This window comes from Gadus morhua, chromosome 8 (genome assembly GCF_902167405.1).
Source record: "Gadus morhua chromosome 8, gadMor3.0, whole genome shotgun sequence".
Classification (NCBI taxonomy): domain Eukaryota; kingdom Metazoa; phylum Chordata; class Actinopteri; order Gadiformes; family Gadidae; genus Gadus; species Gadus morhua.
In genome coordinates, this window is record NC_044055.1 from 23,687,595 (window position 1) to 23,709,469 (window position 21,875).

At 40.7% G+C, this 21,875-nt stretch overlaps 1 protein-coding gene and 1 long non-coding RNA gene across 3 annotated transcripts; one reads left to right on the forward strand and one right to left on the reverse strand.

Moving 5' to 3' along the window:
* Positions 1-1,950: 1,950 nt before the first annotated feature.
* On the reverse strand, positions 1,951-7,839 carry LOC115549686 (uncharacterized). Of its 2 annotated transcripts, none has more exons than XR_003977808.1 (4): positions 7,800-7,839; positions 3,261-3,441; positions 2,837-2,987; positions 1,951-2,429 (listed from the first exon to the last, which is right to left on the reverse strand). It is a non-coding gene; the product is annotated as an uncharacterized LOC115549686 (long non-coding RNA). The 2 variants fall into 2 exon arrangements; XR_003977807.1 differs by lacking the exon at positions 7,800-7,839 and adding an exon at positions 4,972-5,789.
* Positions 7,840-9,337: 1,498 nt separating this feature from the next.
* LOC115548952 (uncharacterized) lies at positions 9,338-21,866 on the forward strand. The gene is made up of 3 exons (XM_030363914.1): positions 9,338-9,494; positions 19,556-21,074; positions 21,845-21,866. Exons 2-3 carry the CDS (start codon positions 19,996-19,998, stop codon positions 21,864-21,866), a joined length of 1,101 nt encoding a protein of 366 aa, XP_030219774.1. The 5' UTR covers positions 9,338-9,494; positions 19,556-19,995.
* Positions 21,867-21,875: the final 9 nt, after the last annotated feature.

Genomic DNA, 21,875 nt, shown 5'->3' on the forward strand with positions numbered 1-21,875 from the left:
AATTTGGAGTAATTTTGCCCTTTCAAATGTAAATAATAAATGGAAAGGTATGGCTGGGACGGTCTTGCCAATGACTGCATCCCACATGGCCTGTGGAATGACGTGTTCATTGTCACTGGGGTCCAGGAACTCCTTCTCCCCGTCTGGGAGGGTCCTGTACCCCATGACCTGGACCCCCTTGTCTCCATTGATAACCTACAGGAAATTAATATATAATGGGGATAGAGAAGGTGGAGCAATTACAGGGACATCAGAGTGATGCTCCGAAAAAGGGGTCCAGGACCTCCTTCTCCCTGTCTGGGAGGGTCCTGAACCCGAGTCAATGCTCGTCCCTCTGCGAGAGATGGTAGAGGTCGAGGACATTACACTGGTGACTGTTCAGGGCTGGGTCAAAGAAGTAAGACGAGCATTGACTCGGGACATATTAAGTCCCGAGCCTCTGCCTCCAGGTGGGCGGGGACTTCGACCGCGCCAGCGATATAGGCCACGGTCTGATGCCTTGTGAGCATCACTCTGATGTCCCCGTAGTTGCTCCACCCAAAATGTTTTATTCTGTATGAATTCCCCTCCTCTATTCCCTTTGCCAATTCCTCAAATAGCATGATTTCGTTGCCCTTTTCCCATCCGACACCCCAGCGACATGGTTCGTTAAGGTGGATGTCTTGTTAACATCGTTTTAACGTATCAATATCAAAAAGGGGTCCAGGACCTCCTAGTCCCCCGTCTGGGAGGGTCCTGAACCAACTGAAAACGAATCCGGTATGAAACTAAAACTGTGAATCGGAAAAAAGTATAAATGATATCAAAATTCTGTTTAGATATTATTGAAGCCGTCTGGTCAACCTTTGACACAGGCGGAGGCAGCTCCTTTACAACGCTGGGAGAGAAGACAAGACAGACCTAGGCAAAATGTCACCTTTTGCAAGATTTGCTATTAGACATTCTTTAACATCCTCTTTTTTCTTTTCAGTTCATGAAATGCCCGTCATTTTGTAATAATTTAGCCTTAGTAAATCATTCCAGTAACTCCTCGGAAGGAGCTTCAAAAAACATTTATATGCAAGCCATGACTCAGCCTGAATAGCTTAATGAACCAGTGCATAATGTATATGGGCACAAGAGCGCAGACCAAGCGACACCTCCGCTGGGCACTAGAGGCACATGACCACCTCGCAGACGATGCGTTCCCTCTAGCTGACTACCTATACCAAAATCTTTCTTACTAAGCTCAACCCTAGTCTTCATGTGGCTACTGGCAGCAGGTATTTATGCACTGAAGCCCATGGGGTGGAAAAGAAGACCAGCACGCTGGCGCCTCCCCCCAAGCCCATGGATGTGCCCCCGAGACAACTGCTGCTAACCGCGGTCACCACAACACTACTGGCAGCGCTCAGCAACACCCAAAGGGATGAAGCCGTAAACCTACAGGGAAGCCCCGCAATTTTGAGTGCACAACGGTGAGTCCAAGTGCTGCGTCTTGCCCCAAGCTACATAAAAAGCACAAATTAACACTATGTGAAGGCTGTGCAAAACAAAAGAAATGCTCCCCTCTCTCGTCCAGACACCAAACAGAACAAAATAGACCAAGTTTAACAATTATTTTTAAACTTAACAAGTGTCTCCACGAACGCCAATCAAGGGTTTAACACCACGCACATTGGTGCACGCTACTAGTCTGTTAGCCATCAGAATTCCTGAGAGGAGAGAAAGACGGGGCGGAGCAGAGATGCCCCAAGTTACACAAAGACAGTCAGAGGGCCGTCACACATCTGACACCCCATCAATTATATTGGTATCCATATATGGCGTGCTCATTATCAAAGGGGTCCAATATCTAAACAAAATTTTGTTTAGATATTAGTGAAGATACAAATATTTTTAATGGTTTGAACGATGGAGAACGGTTGAAAAATGATTTAGTTACGTGATTGAGTTAGTGTGTTGAAATGTCCGAGGTTGACCAGACGGCCATATTACTGAACGTACAAGTGTGTCAATTTGTTAATGATTTCCTTATAATTATGTTATTAAAAGATATCAAGATGTGCAGTAAGCATAAGAAAATTAGTAAACCTCGTGTTATTTCAGTATATTGATTGACATTGGCATTGTCCTGACAAGATATTTGGTAGACGTGTAGTGCATATACCCCTCTGTGATCATCCGAAACGTGATATGTTACATTTTTAGATCCTCACTTTACTAATATAAAAAATATCAAATATCTAAATACCTATTCTATGACTTCTTAACTGAAACGGAGGTGAGACAGCAGATGACCCAACATAGGTTTTAAGAGTCAGAAAGTGGCGTTTTCTCCAAAAGGCTAAGATAGGTAATTAGTGAGCTAGCTAGGGCTGTTTATTTACCTCTTGCTGGTGAAAGTGGGAGAGGAGAGCTCCATCCTGGGGTCCCAGCCTTTCAGCTTGCTGTGACACACACACACACACACACACACACACACACACACACACTTTAGTTAATATGCTTATCATCCGACTCCTGTAGTTTGACTGAATTGAGGCCTTGATGGCCCTTTCTGGGCCTCCCTCTCCAGCGACATTGGTGGTTGATTCCAATACTTTTTCAGCTGGGAGACAAACACCCCAACAACTATATTGATAGATACATAAATACATATGTACTTCATTCATCACCGAGGGGAAACGGCATTATAGCAGCTCAAATAAAAAAAAATAAAAAAAATTATAAAGTATTGTTTTTTATAATAAAATCTATAAGTCTGAATTCATGTTATCTGACTTTAGCCTACCCTGCCCCACTTCTAAAAGTGAGTGAAACCGGTGGCGTGTGTGTGTGTGGGGGGGGGGGTTACCTGAGTAGAGCAGCTGGGTGTCCTAGAAGGAGATGGCTGTGATCCAGGCCTCAGAGCCTTCCACTGGGCCGTGGTCTCTAGCCCCGGCGCCGTTAGCGAGAGAACACTGACACAACCGTTGGAGTCTCTACACACCACACGCATGTCACTGCTGCGGAGTGGGGGTGGGGACAGACCAGTCAGAACATCATCCATCACACACATGAACACAGAAACTCTTTCACCCCCACCCACACTATGAAGAGCTGTTGTGGTAACAATCAATTATTACTGACAGAAATAGATACTCAAATTCTAGGTACTAGTCGAGAGATATGTCAGAAATTCTGTGAAATTCGTTTGTGTTCACTGCTCACACTATTTAGAAAACGCACGAAAAAAGATTTGCTGATGTATTGGTGGTTTGTAATCATTCATTCTCTACCTGATAAAGCCATGAGTCTGAATGGTGTTCAGTTCAGTGGATGGTGGGACAACGGTGTAAAGTTCAGCAGAAGAATGTGCATCAGCTCCTGTGGTGAGTGGTCCGGTGGCCTCCTGGATGCAACAGGAAGCATCCGTGTTGAGTGACCCTCAAAGCAGCATTTGATGCAAGCAAGATCTGTCTGTGGTAAGTGTAAAATACGAATACAATTAAACAGTCCATCAGTAACAGGACAACTAACTCATACATTCAAGAAAGCTACACTGCTCAGTTATTGTCGTTTTAAAAAGGGGACTGACAGATTGTGTCAGACATGCAACCAAGCTACCTGTTCAGAACGACCATACGTTATTATCATGTCAGCATTGATCTGAATGAGCACGCGATACAGCGGCTCGTGCCGTGACAGCCTTTAAATACCAGCCCAGACGTCATGAGCATCATTCCACAGAAGAAAAGACAGATAGAAGACGACAGATAAAGTAAGTGACATATATTAACCTGTCTTTATACAGAGTTTATTTCGATAATCTACTTTAAAAACACTCGAAAGTATAATCATTTATATAATAAAACCAAACGAAAAGTAAATGTTGTGAACGGCGGCGGAACATTCGAACATAAAATCAGTAGGCCAAAGTTTGCGCAGTCACGACGTCAGATTAGCTTACCCGTAATAAGAAAAAAACCAGAGCAATGTCTGAGAAAAAAAAAAGTACAACCTAAAGTTCAAGCCGTCAGTGGTCAAGTTTGCTGAACAAAGTGTTAAACTTCAATAATTGTTCGTAGTCAATTTATAAAGTCCATTTATTTAAGCTCTCAACAGCATAACCATATCACATCGGCGGGAAAACACGGCACGCGCAAAGCCTATCCATGGAAACACCATCCTCTTTCACCCCCAACCACACTATGAAGAGACGTTGCGGTAACAACCAATTATTACTGAGAGAAATAGATATTCAAATTCAAGGTACAAGTCGAGAGATATGTCAAAGGTTCTTAGTTTGTGTTCAATGCTCAATTTATAAAGTCCATTTATTTAAGCTTTCAACAGCATAACCATACCACATCGGCGGGAAAACACGGCACGCGCAAAGCCTATCCATGGAAACACCATCCTCTTTCACCCCCACCCACACTATGAAGAGTCGTTGCGGTAACAACCAATTATTACAGAGAGAAATAGATATTCAAATTCTAGGTACAAGTCGAGAGACATGTCAGAAGTTCTTAGTTTGTGCTCACTGCTCAATTTATAAAGTCCATTTATTTAAGCTCTCAACAGCATAACCATACCACATCGGCGGGAAAACACGGCACGCGCAAAGTCCATCCATGGCATCTGCAGACCACAGCCAGTCTGCTGTCGTCATAGCGGTTACGTCTTTGTGACCAAACGCAGTTATAGGCCTACCACTCGGCCACCGGACAGTTTGCGCGCATTCTTTGAATAATGCGCGGGTTATTGGTTAATGTTAATACATGTACTGTAATATTCATACTGGTTCAAATAATAAATGTGATAGTATTCCCTTTGCTGAGCAAGAATTTTCAGCGATTGAAACAAATAAAGTAACCCTGGCTATTAATTTAAGTTTGACGGTAATGGTCATAAATGAACACCTTAAATGGAGTAGAAAAAACATTTGTGTATTTAAAAATAATAATAATTAAATAATTAAAATATATATATATATATATATCTTACCTTAGTTATCTTTGCTGAATGCGCCACATGCTATGCTCCGTTAGCGTCTGCCTCGTGGACGGGGGAGGTCTAACTGGCCTACTTCAACGGAGCTAGTCTTATCTATGCTAATGTTAACAGTAGCCTTTACCAACCGTTGTTTGGAATTGTAAGCACAGAGCGAATAAACTAACTTCAGGAGTCACTTAAAATACTGAACACAGCTGCTTGCGATGGACGTTAAAAGGGCCGTTGGATAAGACCGTCGTGCTCCCATGCAGCATGCACGCTTCTGTCTGCAGCAGTAACTCCGGAACTTCTGTAACAGCATCATTTCATCTCTTAAATAGACGCGAAAAGAGGGGGGCGCCCTCTGTTGGCAGGAGGGGACAACAACGTGATATCTTTATTATCTGGGTCGTTCTTTACGCGTAACTTTATATGCTACTAGGGTGTGCTTTTACTTATTTAATCTTAGCTTGAATATTAAACTTGCCTCTAAAAACTGTTTTTTTTCTCTTGTATGTATTTTCAGAAAATGGCTTTCAACAGAAGGACAGAGAAGCTGTACACCGACACCTTCAAAGTGGTAATTCTGCGAGAGACGATAAAGGTGAAGGAGTGGAACATCTCGGAGGAGGAGGCATTGGCCGTCACCACACTGACCAACTATGCCGCTGGGGTGTCTGATGGGAAGAGGGCAACTAAATTTATAATGTTTGAGGAATTGGCTAAGGGGATAGAGGAGGGGAAGTCTTACAGGATAAAAAATTTTGGGTGGAGCAGTTACGGGGATATTAGAAGTAGAACAATGCTGACAAGGCATCAGACCGTGGCCTACATTGCTGCCCCGGTCCAAGTCCCCGCCCACCTGGAGGCAGAGGCTCGGGGCTTAATATGTCCCGAGTCGATGCTCGTCCCTCTGCGGGAGATGGCAGAGGTCGAGGAGACGACGCTGCTGACTGTCCAGGCTTGGGTCAAAGAAGTAAGTTATAATTTAATTTGAATTAAATTATAATTAAAAATGTTGAATTATAATTCAAATTTAACCCCTTGACTGGCACAGTTTGCAGAAACCCTCTCTTATAATGGTTGCAGCAATTCTATAAAAACACAAACACAAAATACTAAAAACCACTTTCTCTGTGACATTATTTTCTATAGCTTACATTGGAATCAGTCATTAAACATCTTACAATGGTATTGGATAAAGGTGACCTATATTGGAATAAAGTTTAGAAAAGAAAAATCTATACTTAAAAATCATACCGCTTATCATGCATGAAACTTTGTTTTACTGTCATCGCTCAGATAGAAAGCTATCTGAGTTGTGTGGTAGTAATACCATTTTCCCATTTCTCATTTAGCTAGGTGCGTTCCACCCGCAAACAGCGGCCGGTGGCCCGCCAGTGCCTCGAAGGGCCGTGGTGCTGAAAGATGTAAGGAATTGATCATACAGTGTGCTCAGTAGTCACTTTGTTAAATTACTCATTTTGATAGCTCCTTTTATACAATTGCATATCTTTTCAGCAGGTGAAGTAAAAGTTCAAATCAGTATTGGCCTTAAATAAGCACTGCTTACGTAGCCTGTTTTATTGTGGTAGGGGGAGACAGAGGTGGAATTGCTACTCTGGAGGGAGGCCAACCTCACACCGTTAGAGGTTGGCCTCCTTATAAGAGTGACCCATCTGCGGGCCAAAAGGAGCAACTGGGGACTGAGTCTCCATTCAACAGGGCACACTTCAGTGGAAGTGAGTAAATGACAATAGGCTGTAATGATTGTAAAGCATTTAGGTGTAACTTTTTTACTCTGCATCCAACAGGCGCGTCCAAGCAAAAACTAATATATATATTTCCTGTAGGTTATCAATGGAGACAAGGAGGTCCAGGTCATGGGGTACAGGACCCTCCCAGACGGGGACATGGAGGTCCTGGACCCCATGGACAACGAACATGTCGTTCCACAGGCCATGTGGGATGCAGTGATTGGAGAGACCGTCCCAGCCATACCTTTCAATTTATTATTTACTTTTGAAAGGGCAAAATTACTCCGAATAAATTTAAGAGAGGAGTAGTCATCGCCCCCCCCCCCCCCCCCCGTTCGAGTTTTGTTATTGGTCAAGGACATTAAATCATTATTTCCGTTTGTCGTTGTTGTCCCATCATCATTTTTACTTTCAAATGACGTCACCGCAGCACGAATACTCATGACAGCCCAGGTTTTCCAGATTATTATTGTTTCGAAGCCTGTCTTTGCATTACAGGGTTGATGTTACGATATGATATCATAGACATTACGTGGTAATACATCCAGGATAACCAAAAAGATAAAATATATAAATAAATAACTTAGGCCGCAGACATTTAATGCAAGCTACCAGCTTCATTCATACATATGGCTCTTCATACTTCCCAAAGAATTTCATTGAAAGCTCAAACGGTTTCAAATCTCCTTCAACATCCATTGTACCATTTACGAATCAAATCAACACATCGATAAACAGTTGCGTTTAGTCAGAAAACAATGAAATAATCTGCGACAGAGATTATGGATTTATTATTTATTAAGCAGGACAGTTATTTTCAACCAGTGTGCCGTGCCGCGAGAGATCGTCAGGTGTGCCGTGGGGAATTTTCTAATATCACCTAATTAACCATTGTCGGGTGTCTGTGCTGTAATAAAGTATCGCAGATAATGTTCCCTAATTTTCGGACTGTAAGCCGCGCCTTTTTTCCCATTTTTCGATTCTGCGGCTTATATAACGGTGCAGCTGATCAATGGATTCTTACAGCTAACTCTTTATAAATCACAAAAACAACTCATATGAATTGATCCTCTTCAGTCTTACTTTGTACTTGAGGCCTTTTTCGGGAATCTGTTGGAGAGTGGGAGCACTCGAAGGTCTCTTAAAAAAATCGCCTGACATCCATGGCTAATTAATGACAGGTAGGCAGGCATGATAATCCACAACGCGTAGGGCCATGTGTTTACATACTTCCTGTTTACATATTTTCCTGGATCCGGATTGGTGTTGCCGCCGCAGCCGCAAGGCACTGATTGGAGGGTCACAGACCATAATAGCATAGGCCTGTAACAGCGCAGATGAAAATGATTCAGATAACGGCGTTCATTTGTTCAACCATATGAAACTTTGTTTTAGGGGTTTTAAAATGATACCAAATTTATTTCCGATTATTCCAACGGCAGAATACAAGGCACAGGGAACTTTGAGGTTCGTAAACGCTATTTAGAGGTGCGTAAACGCTATTTCCTTAATTCCAGAGGTGCGTAAACGTGTTTACGTGCGTTTAACCTCCACTACAGCCCTGGTAACAATCAATTATTACTGAGAGAAATATATATTCAAATTCTAGGTACAAGTCGAGAGATATGTCAGAAGTTCATGAAGACTCTCAAAGCAGCATTTGATGCAACCAGTCTTTTTGTACATGTCAAATACGCATACAATTAAACACTCTATAACTCTGTTACTCATACATTCAAGAAGGCTACACTGCTCGATTATTGTCGTTTTAAAAGGCGACTGACAGATTGTGTCAGACATACAACCAACCTACCTGTTCAGAACGATATATAGGCCTATAGGCTACGTTATTATCATGTCAGCGTTGATCTGAAGGAGCACGCGATACAGCGGCTCGTGGCGTGACAGCCTTTAAATACCAGCCCAGACGACACGAGCGTCATTCCACAGATGAAGACAGTCGGGTAAGTCACATATAATTATATGAACCTGTCTTTATACAGTTTATTTCGATAATCTTCTTTAAAAACACTGGAAAGTATTTAATTGATATATTAAAACCAAACGAAAATGATATTGGCGAATTAAATGTTGTGAACAGCGGCAGAACATTCGAAAATAAAAGCGGTTAGCCAAAGTTTGCGCAGTCACTGCGTCACATTAGTTACCGTAACCCGTTCAATGGAAAGCAGAGTCCCAAATATACGCTAAGTCCCTATTACTGGCCGCTTTGGCTACACGTTAGGCACATGTATAAGACTTGTCTCAAATAACATTGGTCTCAAATCTTAAAGAAGACGTTTCGTCTAGAAGATGACGACGATAACGCAGCAATAAACGGAATGCAACCGCCTTTGTTCTTAAACGAGAACAAGATTGAAGCGCGAGCGAACGTAAAAATGCCACTGATAAAAAAGTAGGCCTACAACCTGAAATTCAAGCGGTCAGTTGTTAAACAAAATGTTAAACTTCAATAATTGTTGGTAGTCAAGTTATATAGGCCATTTAATTAATCTCTGAACAGCGTAAGCATACCACATTGTAAACCATACCACATTGGCGGGGAAAACACATCGGCGGGAAAACACGGCATACGCCATGGATTCAGCCTCGTACGCGCTCGCGTGTGTGTGTGTGTGTGTGTGTTTAACTCTTTCTCTCTTTCTAGTAGTTTCATGTCGTTTATATGTTCAATTTAAAAGAAAAGATAAACCTAGTCTAATATGTTGTTTCATCTTCTAGAGACCATCCAGAGAACTCATTGCTTCGGTTTGATTGGTGAGTAAAAGCAAATCTGAACTCCGTTACTCAGATGCCTGTGTCTGGCTATGTTTATAACTAGCAGTGTTAGCCTTTAGTCAACATTAACGCGAGTATAAGGTGAATAGACCCATAGATACATACAGGGTGCGATTTGCCGGTGGGGATGGTGGGGATTATCCCCCCCTCTGGTTTACACGTCCTACCCTCTGCTGAATTATTTTTATCCTCGGTGGGGATAAAAATTATCCCCCCCACCCAAAGTATTTTCACCATTACATCGTAATAATTAACAACCAAAATACACAGGGTCCGTCCTCATTTTGATTGTGCTGTGATTTTGATCTACCGGGAGCGAGTCAGAGGCGTCGCGCTCGCAGAAAGCAGTTTTATTTTGAAAACCAACCGGATTTACTTGCGTTTCTATGGTTTCAAAAGTCAACTTCCTGTCCCCGCCGAAACAAAAGTTTAAACCAAATGGACGAAAAATGAAAAGAATACAGAGCAGCATATCTTCATATTTGAAAAAGCTTGAGTCTGCGGCTTTTGATTTGGGCATCCAGGCTCGTAGGATTGGGAGAGTGTTTGATGTGCGCTGGCTGTCCTCATCCTGCACGTCAGTGACAGCTCTCTGGGAGAGCTATCCAGCCTTCCCGGCCCGCAGATTTGCAGAGATGTGGTTGAAGCAGGGTCACCACGCTGCTATCGATCCCCCAACAGGAAAGCAAAAAAAAGAGGCTGAAGTGCGTCATCAGAGCGGACTGTTTTCGTAGTCTGACCTATAGTCTACCCGATTAACCCATAAAAAAAAAAAAAACGTCTTGACAGCACATTGTGGTATTTCATATTTTCTGTTGAACTGATATCGGGGAAAAAATATATATATTTTTTTTATTTGGCACATTTAAAAACAATATTAGCTATGAGAAAATATTTCTGCAAATGCAGTGGTTAAGTTCACGTTCAAAATAGGCCTACCGCCTACATTATGAAGCCTAAGTGTAAGGTTTAAATACACAAAGTCACAAGATCAACTGTTTTCATAAATTTTCACACTGTTGTGTGGTTATTTTTCCTGAATAAAATGTTTCTCAAAATTATCCCCCCCTCTGGTTTTTTCACAAATCGCACCCTGGATACATATATAGAACACTAGATGTCTCGAACGTCACCACTGGCGGCCAGCTTACCACAGTCAGCTGCTCACCCATAACATTGCGTTGGAAGTGGTACACTTTTTAAATAACCATAACTTGCTGCATTTTTATAAACGCCAGAGATGTACACTGTAAAAAAAAATATGCTGTTTTTACGGTAAAATACCGGCAGCTGTGGTTGCCGAAACTGTACCGTTAAATTACGGTAAAACATTTTTGTCATATACGGTAAAAAAATGTATTGATACTGTTGATTTTATAGTTAAAATATGTGCTTAATTCAATATTTTAGCGTAAAAAATAAAGTTTTTACATTAAAAAAAAAAATTTTTTACCTGAAAATGTACATGAAAAGTTGTTTTATTTTACAGTTTAAAAAAGTGCTTAATTCAATATTTTACCATAAAAATTAAAGTTTTTATATTTTAGAAAAACATTTTTTTACCTGAAAATGTACATGAAAAGTTGTTTTATTTTACAGTTAAAAAAAGTGCTTAACTCAATATTTTACCGTAAAAAATAAAGTTTTTACATTTTAAAAAAAACATTGTTTTACCTGAAAATGTACATGAAAAGTTTTATTTTAAAGTTAAAAAAAGTGCTTTACTCAATATTTTACCGTAAAAAATAAAGTTTTTACATTAAAAAAAAACATTGTTTTACCTGAAAATGTACATGAAAAGTTGTAATTGTTTACAGTCAAATACCGGCAGCTGTGGTTGCCAGAACTCTACTGTTAAATTACGGTAAAACTTTTTCTTCTTTTATGGTAAAAAATATATCGATACTGTTGATTTTACGGTTGAAGAATTTGCTTGTTTTTTTAACAATAAAAAAAACTGAAATTCCGGGAAAAAAATTATATAAAAAAATATATATATTATATTTATTATATTTTTATAAATATCAGATATTTATTTTTAGATATTTTGTAAATATACTTAAAATATTCAGACAAATTAACAGTTCAATTGTTGGCAGAGGATGCAGAACTTGCCAGACAATAGTGTATTCTGTGCCACATTCTATTCTGTAAAGTTAATACACAGAGCATGAATTAATATTGTCAAATTACTATATGTACCAAAACAGCCAGAAAAAATATCCACCTTAAACTTTTCAAATATATACTCTTTATTTGAAATTTGTTGTAAACATCAAGTATTTTAAGTTGATCATATAACAAAATATATATGAATGATGGGTGGGTCATGAAGGAGAGCCCATGCTCTCGGGAGAGCAGCACAAAAGCAATTTGTAGTAATGATACGCGTTGTGGATTATTGCTATCCGGCCATCTGTTTCTATGGTGTTCTTTTTTATAGATTTACTGATCTTATTTGACAGATTTCTCATGCAATTGAAATTTGGAACATTTGGATTATATGTATAAGCAAGCATGGCTCAAAAAAGAGAATCAAAATTGTAACTATCTTAGAAAGAAAAAGAGCATAGAAAAAAAAAGAGTTTAACATTAACATATGTACCAAGTACTATGGGGCGATCAATTGAAAGCGCTAAGTTAAATCCACATACTTCATCTACAGCAAGCCCAATTGGAACAAAACAGTGAGGTTAATTAAATGTATCATAATAAACTGTTCCAATTTCAAAACCAGTGTAGTAAGCGGAACACACTTTACTTACACAATGTAACAAGATACCTTTACACTTAAGTGAAAGTACAAAACCAGTGCAGTAACGCTGAACATGTACAAAGTGTACCAGACAATTTTTCTTGCAAAACTTTCAACAAAAACACAACACTATATCTGCAGTGTGTATAACATCGAGTGTACCTTTTATCATATTGTCCCTCAACTTCACTGGAAGGTCCACTCATGGTCAGCCAGGTCTGAGATCAGAGTGAGGACTCTGGGATTGACTGAGAACACTTTTCTCTTCCTGTTCCACTCGACTTTGGTGCCGTTCTCAGGATTTATTGAAAAGAAACACCTTTAAGAAAGAGAGAGAGAAAACATCTCAGGTGGGATATCTTATGCCTTGCATTTTCTAATGTTAAATAAAAAGAATGGGTAACACTTTACAATAAGGTACGCAAAAACTTGTGTAGTTATTGAGGAACAAATGAGTAACGAATGATGAACGACCAGGGCCCTAACTGGGGCCCTAACGGGGCCCTAACAGGGCCCTAAGTTACTGGTAAACAGACTGGGGGACTAATGTATTCGTTAGTAAGTAACGAATGATGAACAACCAGGGCCCTAACAGGGCCCTAAGTGACAGTTACTCAGTAACTACTGAGGAATTACTGGTAAACAGACTAGGGGACTACTGTATTTGTTACTGAGTATCGAATGATGAACAACCAGGGCCCTAACTGGAACCCTAACAGGGCCCTAAGTGACAGTTACTCAGTAACGAATACATTAGTCCCCCAGTCTGTTTACCAGTAATTCCTCAGTAGTTACTGAGTAACTGTCACTTAGGGCCCTGTTAGGGCCCTGGTTGTTCATCATTCACAGTAACAACTTTATCAGCAAGTACATAACAGCCCAAATGCCTGATCCAAACACACATCCAGACTCAGTAACGAATAGAGTAGTCCCCGAGTCTGTTTACCAGTAACTCCTCAGTAGTTACTGAGTAACTGTCACTTAGGGCCCTGCTAGGGCCCCGTTAGGGCCCCAGTTAGGGCCCTGGTCGTTCATCATTCATTACTCATTCGTTCCTCAGTAACTACACACGTTTTTGCGTACCTTATTGTAAAGTGTTACCAAAGAAAGAAATGTTACCGTTGGAGGAACTCCAGTGTAGACCGTAGATCCACCGGGTAGTGTATGTTCAGGCAGTAGTAACTGCCAAACATCAGGCAGATGGCAGATGTGAAGGAAGTGATGTGGTCATTGACAACCTTTCTGTCGATGCTCAACATAAATGTCTCAGAGGCAAAGCAGGAGGACCCTAAGAATAAACATGAATAAAAAATTTACTTTAATGATAATGACAAGGGCTTCAATAACAGCCATACATTCAAATTAGCCAGTGTCTCAAAGTGGGCTAAAAGCTAACATGAAAATAAACAAGCCAAGTACAAGTACAAGTGGGTGTTAGTACACCGATAGAGAAAGCTTGCAGGTTTGGTTCAGTTTACTTACCACACACAATAAGGCAGGGTGTTGGTGGCACATTCTCCATCTGAACCTCCTCAGCAAGGCTTGTCTTCTCAACGTAATGGAAGAGATGCTGTTCCTTCTCATCAAAATGAGCCATTAAAAGAAGCACCATCTGTATGACCTCTTCTGAGCAACCAGTGGACTGGCCTCTTTCAGTTTCAAGCTTAAGAAGAGCATCCAGAACTTGTTTGTGTTTATGTGCATCAACACGTTTGAAGAAGTTTAAGAGACGTGCCCCCTTTTTGTCCACATTGGCAAGGAAGGACACAATCAAACTCACGCCAGTCAGTTCCTGGAAGTGTGCTGCCATACCAACTTCCTTAAACAAAAATGGCCAATCCTGGCTTAATTTCTGGATACTAGCACCATTATTGATCTCTTTACGCTGCGTGAAATATGTGGACTTGATTAAGTCTTTCACAACATCTGAATTGTAGTTCATGTCTTCAAATGTCTTCATTTTTTCTTTTTTTTCTAGCTGACTCTCCACAGTCTCAGGGAGTGGCAGATGTTTCGGCATCCAGTTGACACAGCCATAGGTGTCTTGAACACTGGCTCTTTGTTCAGCAGATATTTCATCTGTGTCATCATCTGATGCTGCTTTGCGTTTCTGTATCTTTGGTGTGTCAGGTCGTTTGACATTTTCAACTCTTGACTGGAGTTGCTTTGCCAGGGAATGATATCCAAGTCCAATAACATCACCATCAATCACATCTTTAAGAGACTTTGGATACCTGGCCACCATCCTTTTTGCTATCTCTGTGGTGTTGTGTTTGGTTGGATTCTTACAAATCTTGATCATCTCAGAGACCACCATCCTTATCATTTCTCGTCGTAGTTTTGGACTTGGTCTTTTCTCTCTTTCCAAACTCTGTAATATCTCTTCAGAGAGCTTCTGCCATGGTATCTGAAAATTGTCTATCCAGTTTGGCGCAGGTCGATAACTGCCTGAGGGTGATGATGTAGCTGTGGATGATGTTGGTGAGGGAGTGACTGAGGACAGAGAGGATTGGAGAGACACTGGAGGGGAACATGCCGGGGCTGGAGTTGGAGTGAATGAGTCTGTAAAAGTACAACAAAAGAGACAAAAGAGAAATCATTAAACCTTTAATGTTTTTCTATTCTTAAAGAAATTATTAAACTATTACATTACTTGTGCAGTCCTGTAAGAGAAGTGTGCTGTGTAGTGGTGTCAATGTTTTACACTCACCCTTTTGGGCCCAGGCAGCAACCAGTCTTCTGGCTTGTATGGGCTTTAATACTGGCAGCAAGTCTCCCTCTGCAATGTACTTCAAATCATCTGTTGTTACTGCACCAAGTGTCTTCAAAGCATCTTCTACTGACTTGACAACTTGATCAGGAAGATCTGGAAGCACTGCTGCTATGGCATTGCTTATTTGAAGTGATTCAGCCATATCTGTAAAGACAGACAAAATAATCTGGCCTGCTGATTCAGTGTGACAAGAGACTGTGCTTCAATGGGACAATATGGTATCCATTGTTTATGTAATATGATAAAGGCCACATGTCAATTAGTTCACTAACAAGTCTGCATTCTAATCTTCCAGTGTTTTTTACACAGTACATGTGGTAGTGTGAAAGAAATTCCCCATCATACACTCTCATCAGAAAATGAAGTGCAAAATCATCTTTCACAAGAATGAGGATGATTTCACCAAACTCCACTGAATCATCATTCTTAGTGACAACAAATTGGCCCTTTCTGTAAATTATCCCATTATACTGCACATCACCAGGATTTTTTGTATTTCTTTCAGTGAAGCCAAAATGGAGAATTGTGCCTTTAACTTGCTCACTGTAAAGCTCTGAGTAAAATGGTGATCCATCTTTTATTTGCAAGGCTGGAGGACTCACTGACCCAGTGGAAAGAAAGGCCTGAAACATTTGATGCCTCTCTGAAAGAGTCAAACACAGATTTTTGAAATTCTTCAGATGCCTTGTACATCTTTTGAAGTAACTATGTTTGCTCTCAAAACGCATAGCCCATACCCTCATGAGTGGGCCAAATTTCAGGATCAGTCCTGGATAATGCCGCAAAAAATGGTGTTTAGGTCTCAAGTTGATTTCTGGAAATAGTGCCTTCCTGGTTTCCAAATATTCTTGGATGAGAACATCTAGATAGGCAACCTGAGCCTTGGAAATTTGCTGAGCACAAATCAGGTCAACAATGTCCTTAAGCTGCAAAAGTAACTGCCACACATTATCTTCGGGGTCCTGCACTTTGTCTCCAATTATCAGAGGCAACAGTCTCAAGAAGTTCCAATTTTGGACAGCATGTCCACTCAGTTTCAGTGTGTGAGGACTGACCTCACAAGGTTTGGAGGAAGCATCTGTTGCTTTGTATTTTAACTGCTTGATTCGCCTGTTCAAAATTGTGTAGGTGAACCATTTCTTTTTTTTGATGGAATACTTGAGGTAAAGAGCAACATCGTATGAGAGGACACCCTCAAAGATGTCATGACCGAGACAGGGTGGCAGGCCAGGTGAACAAACATCAAAGTTTTGTAGAGTATTAAATAGTGACCTAAACTTTATCCCTTGTACTTGTGGAGAATCCTCTGTCTCCAGCTGTTCAATGGCAGAGCTGTACGTTTCTGGAGTCCGCTCCAGTCCACAGATGTTAGGATCAGCACCCTGAAGTTCAGTTCGAGAAATCAAACAATATCTGCAGAAGTACTGAGATGAACTGACATTTTCTGTGAAACCACCAATGGCGTGAGAGCCCAGGTTGTCTCCAGCAATGCAGTAGAGAGCTCCCTTTACTACAAGTTCATCTCCCATTGTTATCCCATTTTCCTCCAGTTCTTTCAGATCAGTAAGGAGTCCAGAAAAAACCTTGGCCTGGCCAAATTCCTTAAAATCCTTCTCTCTACACAATAAAACCAGCAGCATGTGGTCAACATTTGATCGTACATGGGGGGGCATGTTGAGAAGAGAGAAGTACACAGCTAAAACCTTGTGCTTCTTTTTTGCAGATCCCAATGGGTTCACAACTTCGAATGCATCCTGGTACAAAACCAGCTTGAGACAACTTGGGTTTTCCTGAAAAAATGTGTTTGACATAAACACCTTACCATCACAACAGTCAGAGAGAACATCTGTTTTGGAAACATTATTATGATCCACTGACATGAGGCCCTGCCAAAAACTGGACTCCTGCATACCCTTTAAAGTCTTAAGCACAGGAATATAATAGGCACACCTCTCTATCCTGTTCTCATCTCTGCCCAACAAGATTTTTTTGGGCTCCACATATTTGAACATGTCTTTAAAGCACTGGGTTCTTGAGTAAGCAGTTCTCATTGGCCCTGTGTGGCAAGCTGTAAACAGGTCAGATTGTTTGATTGTGTCACTAATTTTTACAATGTCTTCATCTGAAACTGACATATCTTTTAGAAGCAAGTTTAGACGATTCAAAGTATATGTCTGTCCCAACTCATGTATATTCTGTATTTCTTCAACAATGTTTTGAATGGTAGACACTGGAAGAAGATGCTGTCCCTGAAGTTTCATGTAAAACATACATATATTTCTCAGATACAGGTCACAGAAATTAGACCCATCCCCTACAGTGTCATCAGCATCTGACACACTGGCAGGTTCCTGTATGGTAGCAGTTGTAGTGGGAGTCTCACAGTGTGTATCTTGGATTGATGCACAAATCACATTTTCTGCCCAATGTCTGTGCTTTCTGGACATGTGAGAGGTAAAAGACGTTTTTCCAGTGAACACACTTTTGCATCCTCTCACTGGGCAAGCGACATGACGCCCTTCTGCTATGTGCTCCTTTAAGTGGGCAACCAACAGTTTAGTTCCCTCACACTGGCGTTCACAAAGTGAGACGGTGCATTTTAATGGCGTTACGGTCACATTCTGAGCAACGGTTGATGTACTGTTGTGGTGGCGATAGAAGTGCGACTTTAGAGCTGTATAGCCTGAAAACACCTGCTTACAACTTGCTCCAACACATTTAAAAATATGTCGGGGTTCATTGCGGTGCAGTTTGCAATGCAAAACATATGCTTTTAAAGACTGAACGTTTTCTCCACATATGTTACAAGAATACATATTCGATGGACAAATACGCCGTCATATCCACAATAAGCTTCAGCACATAGACGGATCCTGCTTTAGCCCGCCAGGTGGGTAAACTCACACCGCAAGATAACCACGCACATAGACGGATCCTGCTTTATCCCGCCAGGCGGATAAACCCACACGCAAGATAACCGCAGGCTCCAGCACATAGACGGATCCTTCTTTATCCCGCCAGGCGGATAAACCCACACGGCATTTTTCAAAAGCAGTCAAACTAATGTCTCCTAAACACGTCTGCACATATATTACATGCGTTTCCAGGCTGTTCTGAAAGTCTAATGTAGCTAAAGGTACAGCTATGGGGACATTAACACAATGTTAACTGTCTGTAATGCAACCCTCTTGATAAGCTGAATAAACGCAATTCAACTAACGCCTTGATTTACATACCGAGGTAACTGAAAAACAGCTCCAACTTCTGGCTGAGGCAAAGTCATAAAAAGTCGCTGATGAAATTAAACTTCACTCCGATGAAGACCGTCGATTTGAACGGGTGAAGTCCGAAGCGAAGTTAACCAGCTCCGGAGATGCTCGGAGTACAGCCAGGAGTCAGATACAGTGCGCTGATTGGCCTATTTAAAACTTGGCGCGTTAATGTCAACCGTCGAGGGGAAATAAAACTTCTACATCATATTATTTACATCAGTTTCGATATAATTCGTTTTAAAACCATTCCCATAATTTGAGATGCTTTTAAATATAGCAGTACTGAAAAGCTATTAAAATCCATCAGATGTTTTCAGATGCTTTTAAAATCATTAAAATGGTTTTCCTTATATAAATTGAATTTAGGGCCTACCTCTGGAGGACCATATTTTTTAACATATTCTTCCCGTAGAAATGAAGGTATGATTTTGCTGAATGTTTCTCAGTTCTATACTGTAAATTAAAATGTAAACATCAGCAAAATCTTTAGTTTAGGCAGAATAATGCCGTTAATTTTACGATAATTACTCTTTTGTGACTTTACGGAATTTTTCCATGAATTTTACCTTTTTTTAAATTTTCAGGAAATATTCTGTGTTATCTACATATTACGACTGTAAGAATTAAAGTTATGTATTGTTTCTTGATTTACGGTTACTCAATGTATTTACTACGGTGATATACTATTTTAGATTTTACGGCCTTTGATTGCTGCTATTTGACCGTTTTTTACCGTGATTTCTACGGACTTTTTTTACAGTGTAGTTATGACACATTGTATTTGTTAATGACCCTGCATACTTTAATGACACTGCAAAGCGTTTGTAAATCGGTTGAAAATTGAGCAAGTTATGGTTCTCTCTCTCTCTCTCTCTCTCTCTCTCTCTCTCTCTCTCTCTCTCTCTCTCTCTCTCTCTCTCTCTCTCTCTCTCTCTCCTATATATTAATAGCCTAATAATATATAATTATCTGGGGCTCATTAATATAGGCTAATATTAAGCACAGAGGAACCATTTGTATTGCAGTCCCTCTATTATATACTGGGCAGTGTTTGTAACTGACATTAGTTAACAGATTCTTTTCTTGTGTGTATGTCTGCCTTTTATCATTATAACTAAGTACTGTGTATACCAGCCAATGTTGACAGAGACATGCTGAGCAGATTCATGCAATTAATTTAATTAAGTTAATGTTTGTTTTCTTTTCTTTCCGGTTTAAACACTGTACATGAACAAAGAAGACGTCTATTGGCCCTGCAGCCTGCTGTTTTTTTTACCATCCAAACCCCCCTACCCCATCTTTCTCGCTACCCCCAAACCCCATCTCCTCTTATGGCGTTTTTGATGTCTCTTTTTTGAGACCGCTCAGTAAAACGGCTTGCCTATCCTCTACCTGTCTCTACCCTATTTCTCTCTAACTTATTTACCGCTATCATTACGGCATTCTCATTTCTAAAGTACTTGAAATGAACAAAAAAACCGAACTAAAAAAACCCTGAGCCAATGAAAAACCCAGAGCCATTGAAAAAAACCCAGAAACTTGAAAAAAAAAAAAAATCTTTCTTTTTGAAATAGAAAGTACCATCTCACTACAAACTGGTTTGTTTTGAGAAATCTCCTCCTGTACCTATTGTCACACTCTGTACCTACTGTCACACTCCCTGTAGTTCACGCTGAAGAGATGCCAAAGAAAAGCAAAAGATCCCAAGCGGCTAAAGTAAGGTGGAGTAAGTCTGGTGAGTTTCCGCTCAAAACACAAGCTGAACATGTGCAGAATTGTGATCCTGACAGCAACAGAGAAGTACATTTTCCTGACCATTCTCATGCTAATGTGACATGTGTGTTAGCATCCTACAGTCAGAGCCATCATAGATATATTGATTCAAAAAACAGTCAGTGCACCTGCAACTCTGTGACATTTCTAGCTTTCCTGCACGAGTTACATCACCTGCAAAGCGCAGACCTTGATCAGATTTTGGATCGCGGCCATGCAATGTATGCCCTTACACTGGGACAGTTATGTGTCGATGGAACAATGGTGCATGGACACTTGAATATACAGGAACTCCCTGAGATTGTTTTTGGCCAAAGACAGCAGCATGTGCTGACAAAGTGTAACTCAATGTATGGAACGTTTGTATCTTCTCCTGAAGTAGGCGAATACCTCAACCTTGCAGCGAGACTTCAGTGCTTGACCTCTGACGTGAACTCCGCTCTGCTGGTAATGACCTCTCAGTGCATCGCTGTTTTCCGAGACCGGCATGGAAGGTATGGCTATTTTGACCCACACACTAGACGACCTGATGGACTTCCCTCTGGCCCAGATGTCCCCGGCACAGCTGTCATGTTGACTTTCACGCGTTTAAATGACCTGGTAAAAAAGTTGATCGCAAGCTTTACTATGTTAGGCTCCAGCCCTTATGCACCATATGAGCTCGTTCCTGTGCTTTTTAACAGTGAGGATGAATTCTCTGTGGATGGAGTTTTGGCAAATGTAGACTCTAATGCAGATACTGCTGAGTGCACTCCCTGTGATGAAATATCAGACGCAATTGAACTCATGCACGTTTGTAGCGGTGAAGTTCCGGTGGAATGCGATACATCTGACAAACCCCAACAGATGCCAAATCTATCAAAATATTCAAAAGAACGAAGGGTAAGGTTTGATAAAAGACTAAAGGCTTTGGAGGCGACGAAAACTAAACGTAGCAAAAATGTTGAAACTGCAAAACAAAAAAAAAATAGAAAAGAGAGGGAAAGGTATGCTAAAGATAAATATGTAGACAAAAAGAGATCCTGTGAAACCAACAGTTACAGAAAAAGAAAGATGTCCTACATAGCAACTCGCTATCAAAGAGACTCTAACTATAAGCAGAGGCAGAGGTCATATATCAGAAACCGTTACAGGCAAGACAAAAGCTTTAATCAGAGGCAGAGATCATATATAAGAAACCGTTACAATAAAGACTCTAACTATAAGCAGAGGCAGAGGGCATATATAAGAAACCGTTCAATTCAAGACGAAGGCTATAAGCAGAGGCAGAGGTCCTATATCAGAAACCGTTACAGGCAAGACAAATGCTTTAATCAGAGGCAGAGGTCATACACCAACAGCCGCTATCGCTTAAATGCTCATTTCAGGCAAACCCGAAAGTCTTATATTACCAATCGTTATGAAAACGACCCTGCATTCAGATCCAAACAGAAAGAAACAATGAGACGACGCATGCGCGATAAATATAGTAACAACCGTTCGTTTGGCATGACTTACATCATGTATTGTGCAATGAAAATAAGACAAAAGTACAGAAACGTAATCAGAAGACCCAACCAAATGGATGACAGTCGGCCGAACCAAATGGATAACAATGTGATCACGGATGCTATTGAGGTTTTTCGATCCAACATCAAAAATGGGCCGACCTTTGCGTGTACAGTTTGCCACCGTGCGTTGTTTGCAAATCAAGTGCGATACTGCGATAGGTCAAAGTATACTCAGAACACAGATGTTGTTGAAACCTGCCTTACAGGGAAGTTTGTTCACGTTTGTAACGATTCTTG